The 20,286-nt window shown below is 36.9% G+C and overlaps 1 protein-coding gene and 1 pseudogene across 1 annotated transcript; one reads left to right on the top strand and one right to left on the bottom strand.

Moving 5' to 3' along the window:
- Window positions 1-1,432: 1,432 nt before the first annotated feature.
- LOC110696890 lies at window positions 1,433-11,093 on the top strand (annotated as a pseudogene).
- A 325-nt stretch (window positions 11,094-11,418) lies between these two features.
- Window positions 11,419-17,072, bottom strand: LOC110696891 (post-GPI attachment to proteins factor 3-like). The gene is made up of 6 exons (XM_021874220.1): window positions 16,913-17,072; window positions 16,671-16,765; window positions 14,792-15,053; window positions 14,446-14,639; window positions 13,056-13,243; window positions 11,419-12,067 (listed from the first exon to the last, which is right to left on the bottom strand). The coding sequence occupies exons 2-6, from the start codon at window positions 16,763-16,765 to the stop codon at window positions 11,781-11,783; spliced, it is 1,026 nt and encodes a 341-aa protein (XP_021729912.1). The 5' UTR covers window positions 16,913-17,072; the 3' UTR covers window positions 11,419-11,780.
- Between the last annotated feature and the right edge of the window lie 3,214 nt (window positions 17,073-20,286).

The raw sequence follows: 20,286 nt of genomic DNA, 5'->3' as shown, positions 1-20,286 counted from the left end.
GAATAACGCGAATTTGTATGTTAAAGTGGTACATTTTGGCCTAAATATAACAGTAGTAGGTTGTGATTTGCATACCCATTAATGGAAAATTAGGTAACATAGGATTATGGATCAATGTTATTTTGTTATCAGTAGTATTTCATTCCATTAAGAGTGTAGATCAGTTGATTGAGAGTAAAAAGTTCTCAGTCAATGATTTCGTTGGGGAACTGTAGAAGTTATGTGATGAATATTGATAAGTGAAGTTCACTCTGATTTTTGTGGGGCTTTGGGGAGGGGCGAGGATCCAAGGATTAGTGGGTTAAATGTCAGAATGAGCAAGTCCAAGTTCTTAACCTAACATTAGGAACAAAATTTTGTTTATTAGTTATAACTAGAGGAACATAGGGCAGGGGGGGGGGGATTTCGGGAGATTCAATGTTTTGAGAAAATTTGAGGTTAACAGGATGAATTTTATAGATGGGAATGCATATGCCAAAATTTTGTCTTATGTACTCATATTGATGAAGAAAAGGAAAACGAAGAGAATTTTGTCTTATGTACTCATATTAATGAAGAAAAGGAAATTCAAGGGAATGGAATTTTTAATCGACATGACATATGAACCACATATTAATGAAGAAAAGGAAAACGAAGAGAATTTTGTATGATATATGTTCAAATTTGAGCTTCGATCCTATCATCCTAAATTAACAAGAACTAGTGAATAAATTACCATGATGTCTGTGTTTATGCATTTGTAACATGAAAAGCACATGCAACAGTCTTTTAAAATAAGGATACTGTTACATGAATGTGGTATCTGCATTCCACACCTGTGTCCAATTTTCGAATAATGTCCTGTGTCCCAATGTTTTAGCTTTAAGGAGTTTAACACTTGGGTATGAACCTTTTTTCCGTGGTTGAGCAATATAGCTTGCTCAAGCAGTTCCGAGTATTCATTTCACATTGTATACAAACCTGTTGAAGGCTAGTTAAACAGGCACACTCACAAGCTCCTGATCCTAAATGAAATCCATTTAAGGTTCAATAATTTCAACCAGCCAGATAATCATTTTTGGTAAAATGTAACTGTGGTCTCGTAAGCTTTGCACAAAAAAGAACACTAGTCAGCTTCAATGCTTGGCATCTCACATAAACTCAGATGTCCATGATCTTACAAAGTCACAAAGTCAGGGTTTAAATTGCAGAGGAACCTCTCTTTTTGTAAAACTAGTTTGTAAGAAGGGATCACAATAGGAATTAAGTAAATTTCCTCCTCGTCAACCAAGCTAGCAAAAGCTATTCACTTATATAGGAAGAAAGAAAAATAGCTCAGTGACTGCCTTAATATCATCTATTGTCATGCAGCATCTAATTTTTCAATCTTCAGGCATATTATTTGCTTTGTTATAACTTCTATAAGTAATAAACTAACAGTAACCTTCTTCAGGGCTATATCTTTGTGGATAGAGATGGTGAACATTTTCGGCATATCTTGAACTGGCTACGGGATGGTATGATTCCCAACTTAAAGGACTCCGATTATGCTGAGCTACTACGAGAGGCCGAATACTATCAACTTCTTGTAAACAATACTCTTTTCACCTTTACATCTTTCAGATCTAATTTCTGTATGATATAATTGATTGTGCTATACTTCTATATGCTTTATGCCAATTTGCACTGCTATTGCCAATGTTATTTTAATCAGTGATTACATCCAACAGTGAGCAGGATGGTGATGAGTGTCTATACAAAAGAAAATGCAGTATAATTGATTGCCTATATCCTAGTCCCCCACCCTCCCGTCCTTGTTGACGATTACTAAAATGTTGAGAAATAAGTTTATAATTGTTGAGTGGAGTCTTCACTGATGTCTGCAATTTGAAATTTATATTGCACTTAAGATCTGAACTTACTTGATGTGACTAGATGAATAATTGGGGACAGAAGCATGCACCTAGTGGAAACTTACTTCATTAGAAGATATACAACTGGATGTTAATGAGATTGATAAGTAAATGAAATTTTAATAACAGAAGAGTGTGTATCAGTGTGATGTTCTATATAAGCTGTATTCGGGGAAAGGTTCAGTAAGTCTCTGTGTGATTCCTCCCTTTCTCTCACCTGTTCTTAATGTTTGGTGGTGAGCCTTACTCAATTGCCTGGGTCTTGTCTCATACTCATATATGAAATTTATTTGTATTTACTTATTCGTTGCAAATTTTGATGATGATCTCTGTATTAGCGCTTCTCTAGAGGAATATAGTATTTAAGGCAGAGTCGGAAGGAAGACAATTCACTCTTTTGAAGGTTAAAAACTTAAACAATAGAAGGAAATATTTTATTCATATAATACGTAGCATGGTCCCAAAGGGAATGAATACAGTCCATCTGTCTGATTTAAAGATAATTGAATTTTGTCATTATATCCTTCTGCTAGATGAGGATTTGTACCTTGAAATCTATGTTGCAGTGGGGCTTTTGATTCTAAAAAATCATGAGTGGCTGACTTTTTTTAAAATAAATGAAATTACTTTTGATTGTTATGCTAAAGTATGCATCTTTGTTGTAGGAGGACATGCTATGATATTTTAATCATATGCCAATATAATTTTGGGACTAAGGCTTTGTTGTTGTTGTTGTATATGCCAATTTTACACTTACTGCACATCCTGTTTAAGTTAGTACTATTTGGAATGGGAAAATGCAGCCTGATGTAATTTGCTAATTGGTAAAACCTGGAAAATTTATAACGTATAGATTGCAGTTTTAATGACAACTTTATATTGCAGTTTCAACTGAAAAATTTAACTATTGCGCATCCTGTTTAAGTCGAATGAATGAGCAAGAAAATGCTACATTATTCCATCAGTGCTGGAGTCTACATAACGTCCAATATATTTCATTCTATTTCCAATTACTCAAAAAAAAAAAAAAAAGTTTACCAACTAAAAAATTATTCTGTGTGGGAACAGGGAGTGCAAAAGAAATGTCCTACATATATATAAATTTTATGGTTCAATAATTGTGGCTAAGTTCCACTGTATTAAGTCTGAAATTAATTGACATCAGTGGCAGGCAAAATTGTTGATTGTTGTTCCTTTTTTTTCCAAGTATTTGAAACTTTTAGGTGAATTTAGAGTTCATTTAATAACTCATGTATATATTTTAATAAATAGGTATCCTTGTTTTGTTCATGTATATGTTACCATGAAGAGATATCCTCCTTTTGCATCATCTGTTTAATCTTTGAGATTTGTGCATAAAACAATGAGACTCTATTGACAATTTTCTGGGACATATTGTGGCTTACCTTGTTTCTTAATGCTGTTACTTGCTATTAGCGGACAAGAAAAAGGTTTGATGATTGTTCAAAGATTGAATTTTTCCATTGCTATTCATGCCTATTTCTCTTTTCATGCTTAAATTTGATTTTCTAATACTGGAAGGAAGACACTTGAAAGGTCGGAAACACTGCATGTTGTGTGTAGCTTATCGTTACCTGAATTTTTGCATGAACTTAAAATGTTCAGTTACAAGTTACAACTTTTGTTATTTTGAGTCAGTTAGCTGAAAAGGTTGATATTGCATTTACTGAACATGAGAATGGATTTTGTTGTCAGGGACTAATAGAGAGAATAAATACAGCTCTAAGTAAGAAGAGAGATGAGGATGATAATCCTGAACTAACCCGTCGTGATATTATTAAATGCATACAATCAGAGAAAGTTAAATTTCGAGGGGTGAATCTTTCTGGGCTTGATCTCTCTAAACTGGTAATGTGAAATGCTCATACTGTTTCTAAAATGTAATCTACCTAATTTTCTCTTATTTTTTCTGCTATTCAGGACATTTGACAAATAGGATTTCACTTTCTGACATAATGGAAACTTTAGCGTTAGGTTCTGTTAATACCTCTGGCCCGATATTTTTTTCCCTTTCCTCTTCCATTAGCAAATGTGTGTCACTAGTTCCAGGTATAACGTGGCTGCCATTTACCTAAGTGACATACCATTATGTAAAATCTTTTCCTTTATTAGTACTAGGATTACCGGATTAGATAAAGGCCTGACATTTCTCTTCCTCCTTTACATTCAGCAACTGTGTTTTTACTTGTTTTAGTTCTACTGGGTTGGTATCAGCCAGTGTCCAGTTCAGCTTGTCCCCCCCCTCTTTAGTTCTACTGGGTTGGTATCAGCCAGTGTCCAGTTCAGCTTGTTCCCCCCCCTCCCCCCCCCCCCCCACCCCACACAAATTATAGGCTAGTTTTCAATTAAATTGTGTCCTTTTGATGAGAGCCTGTTTTATTTCTATCTGGATGAAAGGTGAACTGGCTAGACAAGGCAATCAAAATCATCCACTGGGTGTTTGGTGTAATTTCTTCCATTATCTATATCTTTCCAAACACTTAGGTGGCATTTAATTGGGGGAGTTAATAAAGGTAGTTCAAACCTCTTTACCCCCTTAGTGAGTGTTTGATTAGGCCTTTTCATAATCTTAGAGAGAGAGAGAGGGGCTGGGGTTTTCATTAATCAATAAAACCAAATAACTGTAAAGATTTTAACCTTCAATCCCCTAACCAAACACATAAAGGGATTTTTTTTTTTTTTTTTTTGGGTGAGGGAGAGGGGGGGGGGTTGGCAAGTTAGTTTCGTTTCCTTTTCTTTTTGAATGGCCCCTGAATTCAGATTAGGTGATTTTGAGTGAAGGTAGAGTTGCACTTGAAAGTTTTCTCAAAATTACCACTTTTTTTTGGACCTGTGATTATATCGAGAACAAATTTCTTGCTATCTTTAGCACTATTTCTGTTCAGTTTTTTTCCAATTTATCTACTATATATATATGTACTGTCGTATGAATGTTTTTTATGTATGTCTGATACCCTGTAATTATGTTGTGTTCAGGATCTTTCAGATGTGGATTTTAGCCATGCTTCTCTTAAGGGTGTATTCTTCTCTCGTGCAAACCTTCAATGTGCAAAATTTCGGGTGTGTTAAGTTTAAGTGTATTAACGGTTTACTTGTTGCAGTACATATTATCAGATGCAACCCTAAGAGTTTCTATATAGTGTGATTTCTTCATTTATTTTTGCAGGATGTGGATGCTGAAGGTTCTATCTTTCATAACGCAACATTGCGCGAGTAAGTAACTTGAAGAAACTTTGAAATTATTTAATAAATATCTCATGGTTGAGTTGTCAATTCTGTATGTTACATAAAACATTTTTGTCTTTGCCACAGCTACTGTGGTTTCTTAAGTCTCTTTTAGATGGTTTACTTTGTATATTTTATAATTTCTGGGGTGCTGATGGGTTTGTCTTACCTCTTGAAGATGTGAATTTACTGGGGCAAATCTTCGCGGAGCTTTACTGGCAGGTGCCAACCTGCAGAGTGCAAACCTGCAAGGCAATCCTTCTTATCAATCTGAATAATGTTTTGAATTTGTTTTCCCATTATATGTTACTATGAAGAATACTGTGCTTTTTGTTCAAACTCCAATGCACATTGTGCACAACATAATCTTGTTACTTAAAGTATGTGATTTTCTATTCTGCAAGTGAATGATTTTACTGTATTGTGATTTTGCTTTCCTTCTTTTTCTCTATGTTGCTATCCAATCAATCCTACTCCCCTAAATACTTCCTTCACATGAGAACCTTCCACCAGCATCAGCTCTAGCTCTGTTGCTTCTTTGTCGCCACTAATGCTGTTTTTTTTTCTGAGAGTTGGTTGATGAGAATCTGAGGCCATTTTTTTTCCATTCAGCACCTGAATTTTGGACTGTACTTGAAATTCCTAATTATATAGAATCCTGAGGTATCCAAGTAGTTTCAATACATTTTATTTTATTTAAATTATTACTTAATCTTATGGTTCATCTGACATAAGAAAAATTTGGTCCACTGTGTTTGACATAAGCTCTATAGAAGGCACACCGCACTCACCTATTATTGATCTTCATTGGCTGTTTTTTTTAATACTTCTCTTTTTTTTTTTTTTTTTTTTTTTTTGGTTGGGGTGGGGTGGGGGGGGCACTCTATGGATTATTTTTAATGGTTTTTAGCTTACAGAGAAATTGCTAAGGTCTCCCTTGAGTTTTTAAAATCCAATTATGTTCGTTCTTTTTTTCCATCACTGGTTCTCTTTTTTTCACTGATAGAATTGCTTGAATGTTCATGATTTGACTAATGGTGCTTTGATTCAGGGGATCTTAACTAATGTATAGTAACCCTTAGATGTTAGGGGGTAATAATAGTTTTTATGATTTGTTGTTTTGTAGTGTTACTATGAGAGATTAATGAAAGGAGATTTGGATATAGCCTATAATATCTATGTAGTGTATTATGGTGTTCTGCTGAACTTAATATCATTTCACATACAGTTATTACACTTTGAAGAACTAAACGCTTTGCTTTAATTTCCATCTACAAGTTACAATGCAATATAATTATGTAACACCAAATTCAAAACTCTAAACCAAATGTAGTACCTAGTGATACTATACTTATATATTATGACCCTAATGAATGTTGCTATATTCTCTAATTAACCTGGAATCACGAACCAAAACATGCAAATTGGGACCTGGTACATTGGTACACTATCAGATTAGTTTAACAAAATTAGATAGTGAATCGTGTTCTCATGCCTGTAGAGCATACCAAAGCATGATTGCTTAAAAATGTATGAACTTGTCTTTTTACCGTGGATATAATTTTAGGATATGCATTTCGAATTTACCAAACCTTTTCATTACTTGCAGATGCCTGTTTGATGGACTGTAGTTTCTGTGGAGCAGATCTGCGTTCTGCTCACTTGCAGGTTTGCTTCTTATCATTAAATCTTAATTCTTGTACACTTCCAAGTATCTTGTAATGGATTCAGATTGCTACTAATTTGCTAAGTCAAAATAACTGGAAAAATGAATATTGAGAATCGATTCTTCACTTACAAAGATTAAAGCTTCTTAAACTAGCAACATTATGCTGCAAATCTCTTAGGTAGTGATCGGTAGCTTTAGGCTACCATCCTCCAATAGTGACGGAAGGTCACCGGAGAGTATTTGTAGGTAGTGATTCTTCATTTAATTATGTGTTTGCTCTTGAGCATTTCCCGGAGAGTATTTGATGTATGGCAAGATCAAAGCTCTATTATCTTTTTGCTTGAGCTTGGTGGTTTTGCCTCTTTATGTAATCCTTCATTTTCTGGTGTAATGATCTTATTCCTAAAAATCAAAGCTTATGATGTGATTTTTCCATGATATACTGATAATGCCCTTTTGCATTTCTTACTATCGCTCTTTCCAGTAGTTGTACATCCATATAAGGAGATCACTGGCTCATGAGCTCGTATCATTTTGTTAAGCACTTAAGCATTTTCCACTGATTGTTAGATGAGTCCTTAGAACTTCTGGATATTTAGTGCCTGCTAGTTAGTCCTTCAGCTACTTTTACCATCCTCTTTCCTACTAGATTGTAGAATCACTTTTGGAGAACACGTTATTCAAACTGTAGAAGAGTATGAAATTGAATAATATAATCGAATGGGAACTGCTTGTCTGTATGAATTACATAATACTAATGGTTTAACAATTGCCAAATGTTCAGGGTCTAAAGTTAATCATTTTAGTATAAAATATAAATTATGAAAAATACATACATACATATATAATGAGTACTACAAACCAATTTGGGCTGTTGGATCTGAATTATCAGACAATCGAGATGAGAAGTTGAGAGCTGATAGGAAAATCAAGATGCTATACTAGTCTTTGTTGGAAAATGCATCCGAATCAAATAAACATCTGTATCATTTACTTTTACAGGTTTCTATTTTTTACAAATTTTTAAATCAAATAAACTACTTCGGCTCAGAGCAACAATTTAAAGAAATTTGTTGTCAATTTTCCTGTTTGATTTTGATCATTATTAATGTGTATTTTCTCATTAAAAGTTAAATTATGGTTTAGAGATTTCCATTAGGATGTGTGGTTCTGATGGTTTGTCTGTGGACTACGATGAATGTACTGGGTAAGGGGAAGTTTAGTTGTGAAGTGTGAATTTGACCTATTATAGATCACAATTTGGGTATTAAACTGTTTTATTGAAGTTGAGATTTGCATGTGAACGGTGGAAATCTTACTGTTAAACCGTGGATTCCTAAAAGTTTGGACCAGAGGTTATTTTTATAATCTTATTCACTATTTAATAAGGGTAGTGTGACTTGATCTGCGGAGTTTGACTAGTTCGTATTAGTTAAGACTTAGGACATATTGACAAACTAGTTCATTCAACAGCTTAATTTGCCTAACACTTTTTAGTGCACCAGATTAGATTAACCATTACTAGCTTCTAGCTAGCCCTTGCTAACTTCAGCTGATGTAATTTCAAATAGAGACTTAAGTTGAATTATCATATTGTATGATTGAAATTTTATATACTTTGCCCGAAATGAAGCTGTCTGCTTGCATTTTGTAATTGCTTGATTTACCTGCATGTTAAAGTTTTTTTTTAAATTTCTGTATGTGAGCTGAGCTTGATTTAAGATGCAAGTTATGACGATGTTTAATTGACTACCTTTACTTGCCAGAGTGCAGATCTTACCAATACCAACTTAGAAGGAGCTAATTTGGAAGGGGCCAACTTGAAGGTAAGCTTTTAGTTGATTTTAGCTTCTCTGCTGTGCATCAAAACAGTCTATGTCAAAAAAACCTTGAAATTTGGAGCAATAAATGACATGATAAAGTCACACTAATCAGAGATGACAGATGAGACTGCAACAAAGCAGGCGTAATAAATGACTTGCAATGTTTTTCAGGGGGCAAAGTTGACCAATGCTAATCTAAAAGGAGCAAATCTTCAGCGAGCTTATTTACGACTTGTTGATCTTCGGGAAACCGTAAGTGATGCATATTTTTCACTACAACTTTCAATATTCACTACTTTTCCACTTCAAGATGACCTTTTTTGGGGGAAAGGGGGGTGGGTGGTGTTTTTTGTGGAACCAATGAAAAAACTAGCAAAAAATAAAACCTTAATTAAATAAATAAATAAACTTAAAATGAAATCAAGGTTTTTAATATTGTATCCCACATAAAGTATGGTCAAGATTGAATAATCACAAAGATTGAAGCTCGCAAAGATGCAAGTAGGAGAGAAAATTTTCATAAATTGATGATAGGCAAAAATTGTTCTCACAACATATTTCTTTCCATTTTATAGAGTGGGTTTACACTTTTTAGTTCACCCTTAGTAACTACTAACAAGAGCCCTTAGATTACAAGTGAACAGTCAGGATTAACTAGTTAAAGTATAAAAGAAAGGCCGAAAAATTACCCTGTAGACTCACCCCGGACTGGGGAATCCAGGCAGGTTGAAGTATTTGCCAAACCTGGACTACTGAAACTGCAGATCCTTGAGCTGTCGGGTAAAAATCCCTGAGCGGTGAATTCTAAGGAATGCTCTTTGAGAAAATTCCCCTTGGATAGCTTTTTGACATAGAGTATTTCTCCGGCTGGAGCACTCATTAAGAAATTCCCCGTGGCCTCGCTTTTTGACATAGAGTATTTCTCCGGCTGGAGCACTCATTAAGAAATTCCCCGTGGCCTCGCTTTTTGACATGAAGAATCCTCTAACTTTTTCTTATGTAAAGCATTAAAGATAGAACAATTAAGGCTTGGGATGGTCAAACTTGTGGGTTGATCTCCCAAACATCCTCCACTAAAGCCTAGGAAACCACCGTGGTGCACACCACCATGATATGTGGCGTTTCTGTGATTTCCACATCTATCAATTCTAATGCTCCCGCATCTGTAAGTTCACCCAAATATTGCTTTTACAAACATCTGCCTCTACTGCACAATTTTGTTCTTTGAAAAATTTTAACTTACAAAAGTGTCCAGTATGAAGCATATGCTTAATTTTTGAATTCAATAGAATATCAATGAACATGTACGAACCAAAAAAAGTGTGCAAACCAAAGTTTGGGCGTTAGCAACTTTATGACCTGTCCATGCTCGTTTCTTGGTAGAGTGTTATCTAGTTTTCCTTTCAACATAATTGAGAATACTGTATGTGCATAACCTTGTAAATTTAGTATTTTATCACTTCCAGTTTAGCTTGGTTGTGTCTTTTCTATCACTACTATTAGTAGAATTGTATTTACAAGTCAACATTAACAAACTCCAGTCTGGCTTAAGAGAAAGCAAAAGTTGCTTTGTGTATACAAATTAGGAACAATGGTGTTTTCGTATTTATATCTATCATCACATATTTAAGACCAAAGGGTATGTTGCATCACCGAGGAGTGTTTGATAGGCATCTTGTATTTTTAATCAGTTATTAAAGCTACGGCCTGTTTTTGGTCAACAGTTCTTGTCAAATTTATCCTGGCTAAATTTCAAATATTTCTTTTGAGTACAGTATAATGTCTGGATTGAATATCTATTTTGTAAGTATATAAAATAGGGTGTCATGGTTTCTCACATTGATACAAGAAATCATTCAAAATCAAGTAATATTTTCTTTTTTTCACATCAGGATTTGGATGGTGCAAAGCTTGATGGTTGCAAATTTGCTTGGAGCTATTCGATGACACAGGCATTCTGCACATATTGTGTGCACCTTTATCACTTACTAGTTACTACTTTTCAAGCCCAGAAATCTACATCGAATTCGGATGGTTTCAAGTCAAGTTTCAGATGTATCGAAGATGTCTAATGTCTGTTGATTGTGCTCAATATCCCCATTGCCCATATGGTTGCTGATGGACCTTGGACTGATGAATCTTGCCCATTTGTATAGCAAAGGATTCTCAACATGCTTAATGTGTGATCTTGTCCATTAATTATTATTCTTCCCTCAACGATTATAGCAAAGAACTCTGTATAACCCTTAGCTACTAAGACTGGCTTTATTCTCGCGTATAGTCCTGTCATTGCTTTGATTTTGGTAGTGGCCACTGGTTACCTGCACTGGCCCTTTCTGTGTACAAATTGATAGTACCCAATTTGTATTTAAACTTTTGTAGGTCCTAGTGTAATACTCTAGTTTTCACTGTGATACACCAATACATACCAATATTACGACGATCACAGAATGTTTCTTTCAATCGTATGGGTGTTAATTTTTTTAAAATATACTTCTATATAATTACTGGGTTTCTTTTGAATCTTTTCATTCATGACCTGCATACTGTTGAATAACAAAATTTTCAATGAACCCTAATGTGTGCCGCTGATTCAACCATCGTCCCTCCCCCCACCCCACACGTCACTGCGGCTTTAGTAAAATCACCAAGTATGAAAACTAAAAAGAAGTACCCCATAACAATTATGTGACACTTATTCTTATATTTTAGTACTAACGCAGTCAAAGTTAAGTGTAAACAATCGAAATGATAAATGGATGAAGTATTGTTGTTAAAGATTAGTCTGTAGCTGAAAATGTATTTCACCAAGTCGAACAAATGTTGAAAAACAACTGTATGTGAATTCAGTAATGGAAGATTAGCGAACTTAGTGTTAGACCATTAATCCCAATGAGAAATCTATAAATTAAAATCTGGTATTAGCAAATTACAGGCTCAAAGCTCATCCTTCATAACTAATTTCTTAATTTAACATCAGGAGCCTCTTCAAATTTATAGCCTTCTTGACTAAAGAATCTCACATCTGCAACCAAACCCCATAAACAGAAAACCAGTAGCACCATTCGAATCAACTGGCACAATTGAATCAATCGCGTGATCCTGAATAATGCCATGCCAACATTCTTAATGGTTTGATAAGAGATTTGCTCACTTTACCTTCTTTGTAAGATCAGCAGTTCGGTATACGGCATCATCCTTAATGAAGCTCCACCACAGGTAGGTGAGGGGAATGGTGCTGGCATGCCAAAGAGCATGTGCATCAACAAATCCTTCGTAAGGTGGGAAATCATATATCTCCAAAAGCATTGCAAGTCCACCAGCTATGACCACAAACCACAGCTTCCACCGCGAAGGATGATGAGAGACACCAGCCCAGATTGCCCATATGAGAAGCTGAGCAACAGCCATGACCACACAGACTTGCATGTTCCATCCTGTTTCCAATCACAGCGTGAGTAAGGCCAGATAAAGGGGTAAATTGCACTAATACGACTATAACCTAGCCATAAGCTGGATAAATGTCTACTAAGTTAACAGCATGAAATAGTAAAAAGTAGGTACTTCTAAAATGACTATTTTATCCATTCTTTACAAATCTTTTAAATGTACCATGGTGTTTTTTCTGGTCTACCCTTCTCCCATGGACTGATGGACAGCATAAGAATATAGAAATAAAGGCAAAACATTCTCGCATAGATCTATGATGCTACAAAAGAATATTATCTAGTTCAATTATAGTTTGTAAAATGAAGGCATTGTAAATTTGTTACGTAGCTTATCTTTGCCAGGTGCTATCCAAGAAATAATATATTGCTAGTTTGGACTTCAGCACAGGGAGAGCAGAAAAAAACCATCATCTTCAACTAAATACAGTTGAATAAAGCTACAATAGGATTGGCGTGTATTAATCATCTCTATGCATCAACTCTATCCAAGAAAATCGACCTCAAATCCACAATTATCCATGGGTAAAGCTACAAGATCAAATGAAGCAGTAGCTAGCTAGAGTTTTTTTTCTTTTCAAAAGCCAGCTCAAGCTCAACACATCAACATAGTAAGTATTTGGATCCAACTAAAACCTGATTCCTAATCAATTAAAATGAGTTCCAAGTCATTTCAACTTTTAAGCTACTGATGAATTAGTGTACCCGCTTTGACAACAAAAGGAAATGACAAGGTTTCTGTAATAAAACGAAGTAAGTTAGATTGCTCATATGATATCATTACTATGTGGTCCTTTACGATGATAGGCAAAATGTTGACTTGCACACTTCAGCTTTTTTCACATTTATAATAAATTAAGGACCCTGAAGCTGGAGCTAACTTATGTAATGAGTATATTTAACCTATAGAGTGAAGCATCACCATTGCATGCAATTCTTAAGGCAGACCACTTTTAGTAAGATATTGAGTCTATCTTACCATAATCCATTTTGTAGTTGTTCAGGTACATTGTGTGAGTGGCTATGAAAGCCAGAAGTGGAGCAGCCACCATGACTCTAGCAGCCTCATCTCGAACACGGAAACTTCTCATTATTGAAACAATGAGTGAATACCCAAGTATAGCCACTGCAGATGAGTAATCAAGCTTCTCTGTTAAATCAATGTCTCTGCAATTCAAAAACCCATATTGATCAGTTTTTGTCTTTGAGAATAATAGGAAAAACATTACTTTTAGTCCTAAAAAAGAGAGTGCGTAAAAAACAGCTATGTTTATAATAATGCACCAAAGAGCAATACCCCAGAGAACCCAGCACTTTAGAGGTTCTATAATAGTTACACAGCATAACTTCATAAGAGCTACGAATTAGACAAGTTGCTTAATAACTATTCAATACACCACTCGTGCATCTTCACAAATATCTAAAAGTAATTGTAGTTATTGTACGCAATTCAACCCCATGACCCGGGGAGTGCACGAAAAAACTGGAGGAATTAAGAAATGTAATTCAACCTCAATATGAAAGTAGTTGCTACAGTTGACAGCTGGTTATGTTAGGATACTCAAGAAAAGAAACTTTGGTTCACTAAAAGTTTAAAATGAGCCTTGCTTGCTTAATGATAAGGCTACATACATCTTGACTTCCCTAGACCCTGCTTTAGTTCTTTAGTAGATAATATATAAGGCAGCAGTAGTGGTTGTTATACATGGCTGTACTACTGATATTCATGCCCTGCCTAATCTTCAACTTTTCTGTTCAAATTAGGATATTAGCTAGTTCTAAATTTTCCTTCTTACTCCATGCTTCAAATCATTTGGACTATATCAATCAGCCAAAATATAGAATCAGCTCCTACAAGATATATATCGGTCCTGAAGAACAAATCAACAGACTAAAAGACTCTTTTCCCTTGTTATTTAAAAATCCAGAAAATGAAAATCCAAGTGCATTTAACTTTCACTGAAGCACTACTTCATGCACCATGACTTCCTGGCCTCAAATGATACTCCCACACAATCACAAGATAGATCTGAGAGGCCTAGAAATGATGATGAAACAGAAAGTCATTAGGTAATATGAAATTAGGTTTGTTGCCTGGAAACTATTGAGGCATCCTGTGCCCGCCCACTTCCAGAGGTAAAGTTATTAATTTTAACCATTTCAAAATGTTCAAACCTAACATGGATAAAGAGTTCGCTGCTGAGATTGCAGGCATCACCCAGTCAGGATAAAGAAAAAGAAAAAAAAAACTTCTTGAAGATGACCAAGAATAAAGGACTTTTGCTTCCCACTTTTCTTATGGATTATCGATATGTTCAATGAACAAATTCAAAAAGATGGCTTGAATTAATTTTAAGAAAAAAACTTACCGGCTGTGGAAAACAGCACTCCAGAACCAAGAATTAAGGGATAGGAAGCCATAGATATGCCACAAATTGGTGTATTCATAATAAGTTCCATCTTGCTTTAGCGGAAGCTTATATTGTAGAAGGATGTAAAAGGAAAGCCAACCACTGAAATGCATTAAGAGGTTGAGGATAGATAGCGCCACTGAAACAGGTTCCTGCAAAAATAAACTGCTGACAATGGATAAGCCAGACATAAATGAGGAAAATCAAGTTATGACCAGAATTTTTGTTGTTCAAGCAGGTTTACTGAGTGCACAATTTATACAAAGATTATCTACAAACTTAACAGTATGAGTGTATGACAAACCTGAAGTCCCAGTACACGTGTGAAAGGCCATTTTCCATGATATTTAACAGGTTCAAGACCAAGTGATTGTCTTTCTCTTTCTCTGTCAATCATGCAATAGTAGCGGCAATTGCTGAGGCAATCAGATTGTTTCCATTTCAAGTAAAGAGGTTCTTGCGTGTACCATGGATTGTGGACTGAACCACCATCAGAAGAAGAATTGCATTGTGGAAAGCATTTCTCACCAATACACCCACTGCTTATGCACTGATTCACACAAGACCTGCAAACAAGCCCAAAAGATAAGGTTGATGAAGGAATACATAGGACATGCAACATTCCAGATAAGAGAAGAAAAAATACATAAAAGCATACAGGCTATCTACAATTAAAGGAAAATCCAAAATAGTTGCACATGAAACTAGAATACAGTATTATTGTCACCAATTGCGTTCCAGAGGCATGTATGATTCTTAGTTTTTCCAACAGTAAACAATGAAGCAATCCCACTTCATACAAAGAGAATCATCACTATCATAGAAAGAATCAGTCCCAAGATTTCCAGAAACTCTAGAAGAGATAAATGGATTAATTTGATGCTTCCTCTCTTACCTTTACAGCTTTACCTCCAGTGTTATACACAATAGCCTTATACTAGAGTCATCAAAAAAGGAAACCTGACTATGAAAACTAACATTCTGAGCCTCTACTTCCTTAGTACAAGTTATTACTTGTATAAATAAAGGTATGAAACTGCACTGCTTCCTAGTCCAAGACCCTCCTTCGGGCCAGCTTGTTTCAAATTATCAGAACCCTGAATTTTATTAATCAATGTAATTATTGAGAAGGTGTCCTGATGGGCCCTAAAGCGCATTTTATAGAGCTTTGCACACATATAATTCTGTACTTCACACAATATGTTCCGCCACAAAGGCACTACAAATAATACATCTTATGCACCTCCTCACCAACCACTTTATACAGCACGTCACCCTCAAACTTTATTGTGGTCCTAAGGGGCTTATCATGAGGATTCAGAAGCCCTAGACTACTATCTCCTAAAAAACCAACCAACCTACCAGAATTACCATCCCCATCTTTAGACAAACTCGACCAAGAGCCACAGTCACCCTCGCCAATATCTAAAACCACATCATCCACCACCCTTAAAAGCACAAACCTGATCTTCAACCATTTCCTCACTAAAACATTCAAACAAAAACCAAGGCGCTATTAGCTCTTACTCCTCCCACAATAACCCTACTTCATAACATTGCCCATTTGACCTAGTTTCTTCCTCATCCCACACAATAAATCCCTAGCAAAAGAAGAACCAAGCACCTCAATTACCCATTACCAGCACTACCACCCCAAAAATCCTGTATTACCTTTATGTTCTCAAACCATCATTATTAAGTTAAACATTACATAATTCAAAGGTTTGATCAAAGTTACAAACAGTTCATCAGGAAAACATCGTCAAAGGAAGTGAAAAATAGAGCACATTTCATACAAGAATAACATATATCAATTAACTACAACTTGATAACCCATTTCTAGTTTTCAAGTGAAGACGAAGAAAACGACGAGCAATATCAAAACGATAGGATCTCTATCTCATACTTCCAAACTTTTTTACAGTTCTGCAAATTTCAACACAAAGTTAGAATTTTCACAATCGCATCATCTGTAAGTTGCATCAAAATAACCAGACAATTGCAATGGCGAGAATTATATCAACATTACAACTGTTCTGACACCTTAATCAAAAAATCATACAACTTAAGCAATTAAAGGGTTTTCATTGTATAATTAAGCTGAAATAAATCCAAATAAAAAGTGGAGAATGAAATTGACAGGAAAAAAAATAAAAAATAAAAAAAATTAAGATTAGGGGTACCTGTAAAGTGGATCGGCATCACCAGCACTAGCATAAGAAACCCGAATACAGCATGAAATTACCATAAACAACAAGATTGACCAATGATTCAACATCTGGGGTTTAGATTATATTCAAAAATCAGAAATTAGAGCTTTTCAAAAAAAAAAAAAAAAAAAAAAAAAAAAATTCAGAGATTAGAAATGTTAACGCGAGTATTATAATTTTAGTAGCAATTAAATTGAATCAAAATGCAAAAAAACCTTTTAAATGAGTAGACTTGTTCGGACTTTAAGGCTCTTTCTTGCTCTGAGAATGCAGAGATTCAGCGGGTGCCGACTAGTGAATTCCCAACCAAGCAACCATATGTGTTCTCTCGGTTTTTACTCTTGTTACTAGTTTCATACGGAGCAATACGCAATAATAGTAAGGTGTGATTGCACTGATGGGCACGCTTGTTAATGCATAAACTAGGGAGTAGTCCGGGCGTTGTCTCGGGTTACTACTTTTATAGTTGTGCAATTGCTAATTTGTAAGAGTATCTAATAGTTTATATGTAGAATGTGTCTTCAATACTTTATAGCATAATATTATTTATTGTGCAATGTTAAAGCATAATTAACAATTAGCCTAAATGGTTATACAATAACTTTTCTTCTATGAGGTCAAGTGTTCGAACCTTCTGCCATATTGAAAAGTTGACTAAGTGACGTGGCAAAATATGGGGATATACATGGCACATAGACGTTCTTAGAAACGTCTTTTAATATATTAGTATAGAATTAGACGAGCCAAATTTAGTATGGCTACAAAATATAAGTCTCGTATGTATAATATATTAGACCTACATCATGTTCTTGATAACGTTGCGTCAATTTAATCGATCTTTTCGGTTGCTTTCTGATTTTAGGGTATGCAATATAAGTCCCACGTATAAAAAGATAAGGAAGTGTTTATTTGTTTACTCCATATAATTGTCTACCTACTCCATTAGTATGAGGTTTTTGGAATGGTGCCCAAAAACTAATTTGTGTGAGATAGGCCCAAAGCAAAACAACTGGTACAAGAGTTGATGGCTTGGCGAACACGCAGGTGTAGAATGGTGTGACTGGATGTTGTTGAGTACTCCGTACAAGTCTTTTGCAGTGTTGTGGCAGTGTAAGATGGTTTCGCTATAAGGGAGACTATGAGTTATGTGTTCCTTACATTGTAAAAATGTTCATCTACTCCATTAGCATAATACCTTTTGAGAAGGTGCATAAAAAAAATGTTCGGGATAGACCCAAAGCGGATAATAATATCATATTAATATAGAGTGAAGTTGGTCGATCCTGCTCTAACATCTGGTCTATTCTATATGTCAGTTATATGTATTTTTCCAAATATAAAATTTTCATGATTTATTTAATAGCAAAACTAGAGATAAGTAAAAGCTAAAGAAAACCTGATTTGATGTGATAATTAATTTCTAAAATAAGCTGAGATTCGCTTAGATTAAACTAAATATAGCCTAATACATGGGTTGAATTGCTTATGTGGACGACAAAGAATTACAACTTCGTTTAGGTGAATCATACTTCTCTCATCCATAAATAACGTTTTTCATTTCTCCTAATTTTGTCTTCAAATAAAGTTTTCAAATCCAACCTAATGTTTTATTCACCAAGTATACACATGTTCTTGTTTTTAATATTTAGTCGATGCATAAGCATCATTGAGGATGTTTGGTAGACGCATTTTGGGCACCTTTTTCATTTACTTTTTGTTTGGGTCCAATTTAGTCCAATTGGGCCTGGTCACTGAATGATCCAATTAAAAGCCCAAGGTTAAGGTTCAACTCTCCAAATGTGCTAAAGTCAAAAATCAAACATCCTCAAAGCCATGTCAAGGTCAGTCAACGGCCCAATCAGCTTGGCCCAGCCCAACTGACTTCCGGGCCCAATCCGCCTCCTTCATTAGCCAAGGTATAAAAGCCAACAATTTGGTCAATTCTTGGTAAGACAATAAAGCCTCAAGCAACTAAACTCTTGCACAGCTTTCTCTCTCTAATATACTGACTTAAGCATCGGAGGGGCCTTCCTCGGCGTCCCCCCCGAGGCTAGTTTACGTGTATTTGTTGTGCAGGAAACCCTCGGCTCCTGCGTTGTTCGGACCGAGACCAAGTTCCCTCAAGATAAAAGGATCTTCCGAGATTCGATTGTTTTCATCCGAAACAATTTGGCGCCGTCTGTGGGGAACGCTACTAAATTTCGCGTCAGTCATCAAACACTCCGGCAGTCGCCATGACTAAGAGTGGAAAGAGTTCCAAGAAGGCTAAGAAGGGAGGAGGCCGGATTACGGTGAGGGAACGCCAGCCGGTTTATCCCTCCCCGGAGCAAGCCTCTTCCGAATCGGAGGCCCCCATTTCTCCGGAAAGGGAAGCCTCAAGAGGTCCTAGCCTCCAGGAGGAGAACACCTCGCACCACACTCGGCAGCCGGGGCCATCCCCGAGACCGAGTGGCTCAGGTGCGAGGAACTCCCCGCCGCGCCATAGCGTGCAATCCAGGTCACATCCGCGGGAGACTCCTCCCTCCGGACCCTCCACCGAGGAAGTGGCCAGAGCAGTGGCCATCTGCATGGAGTTCCTTAAAGCTCAAGGGGCTCCAATCCAGATGCCTGATGATCACCAGCCGAGAAGCCTGAAAAGGAGGATCGGTCAGGATGATGGTGGACAAGTTCCACCACATAGAGAGCTCGGCCAGAGGTGGCGAGGGGACACCCGAAACTCCAGTAAGGAGAGGAGGAGGAACCCTCAACCCTCTGACCACTCCGAAGCTCAGAATTCCATGGGGCCCTCCAAGGACCCGGAATTCGCCCGCCAAAGCGTTCACGAACGCTTGGGTTCGAGGGAGGTGAGTGTGCATAGCCGCCTCACCTTCCCAGAGGATACCGGACCCCACCCAACCTTGTCTCAGCCGGGGACGAAAACCACTTCCACCTCTGAGAGAGGAGGGAGCGAGGTCCCTGAGGCCGGGTACAAGGGGAAGGCGGTCATGGTTCCATCGAACTCGCCCTTCCAGAAGTGGATTCTGGAAGAGCATGTGCCAACGGTCAAAATCCCGGCACATATTACTTACGATGGTACCTCAGATCCTAAGGATCACATTGCCTCTTACGAGGGGCACATGTATCTGAACCCGAGGTCTGAGGCTACCTGGTGTAAATACTTTCCTACGACCCTCAAGGTGTTGCCCAATCCTGGATCACCAAAGGGCTCAAGGAAGGCTCCATAACCGGTTGGAACGACCTCTCCAACAAGTTCAAGAGCAAATTCTCTACGGCCAACCGCCGAGAGAAGACCACTGCAGAGCTAATGAGTCTGCAGCAGGCGGAGGACGAGAGCCTCCGCGACTATCTGACTCGCTTCAGCAACGAGTCATCCGGAATCACAAGCCTGGATCAAGGCCTGGCCGTGTTCGCGCTACGGAACGGCCTCCAAGCTGGAAAGTTCCTGGACTTCATGGTCATGCATCCCCCGCAGACCCTGGAGGAAGCCTTGGAAGCATCGGATAGGTTCATCCGAGCCGAGGAGTGGAACAGATCCAGGTCTCAGTCTCGTCCGAGAATTGAGAAGCCGAAAGGGCAGCAGCCCGAAGTC

The sequence above is a fragment of the Chenopodium quinoa genome, unplaced genomic scaffold, assembly GCF_001683475.1.
Source record: "Chenopodium quinoa cultivar QQ74 unplaced genomic scaffold, ASM168347v1, whole genome shotgun sequence".
Taxonomy (NCBI): domain Eukaryota; kingdom Viridiplantae; phylum Streptophyta; class Magnoliopsida; order Caryophyllales; family Amaranthaceae; genus Chenopodium; species Chenopodium quinoa.
This window is presented reverse-complemented; position numbering and strand designations above follow the sequence as displayed.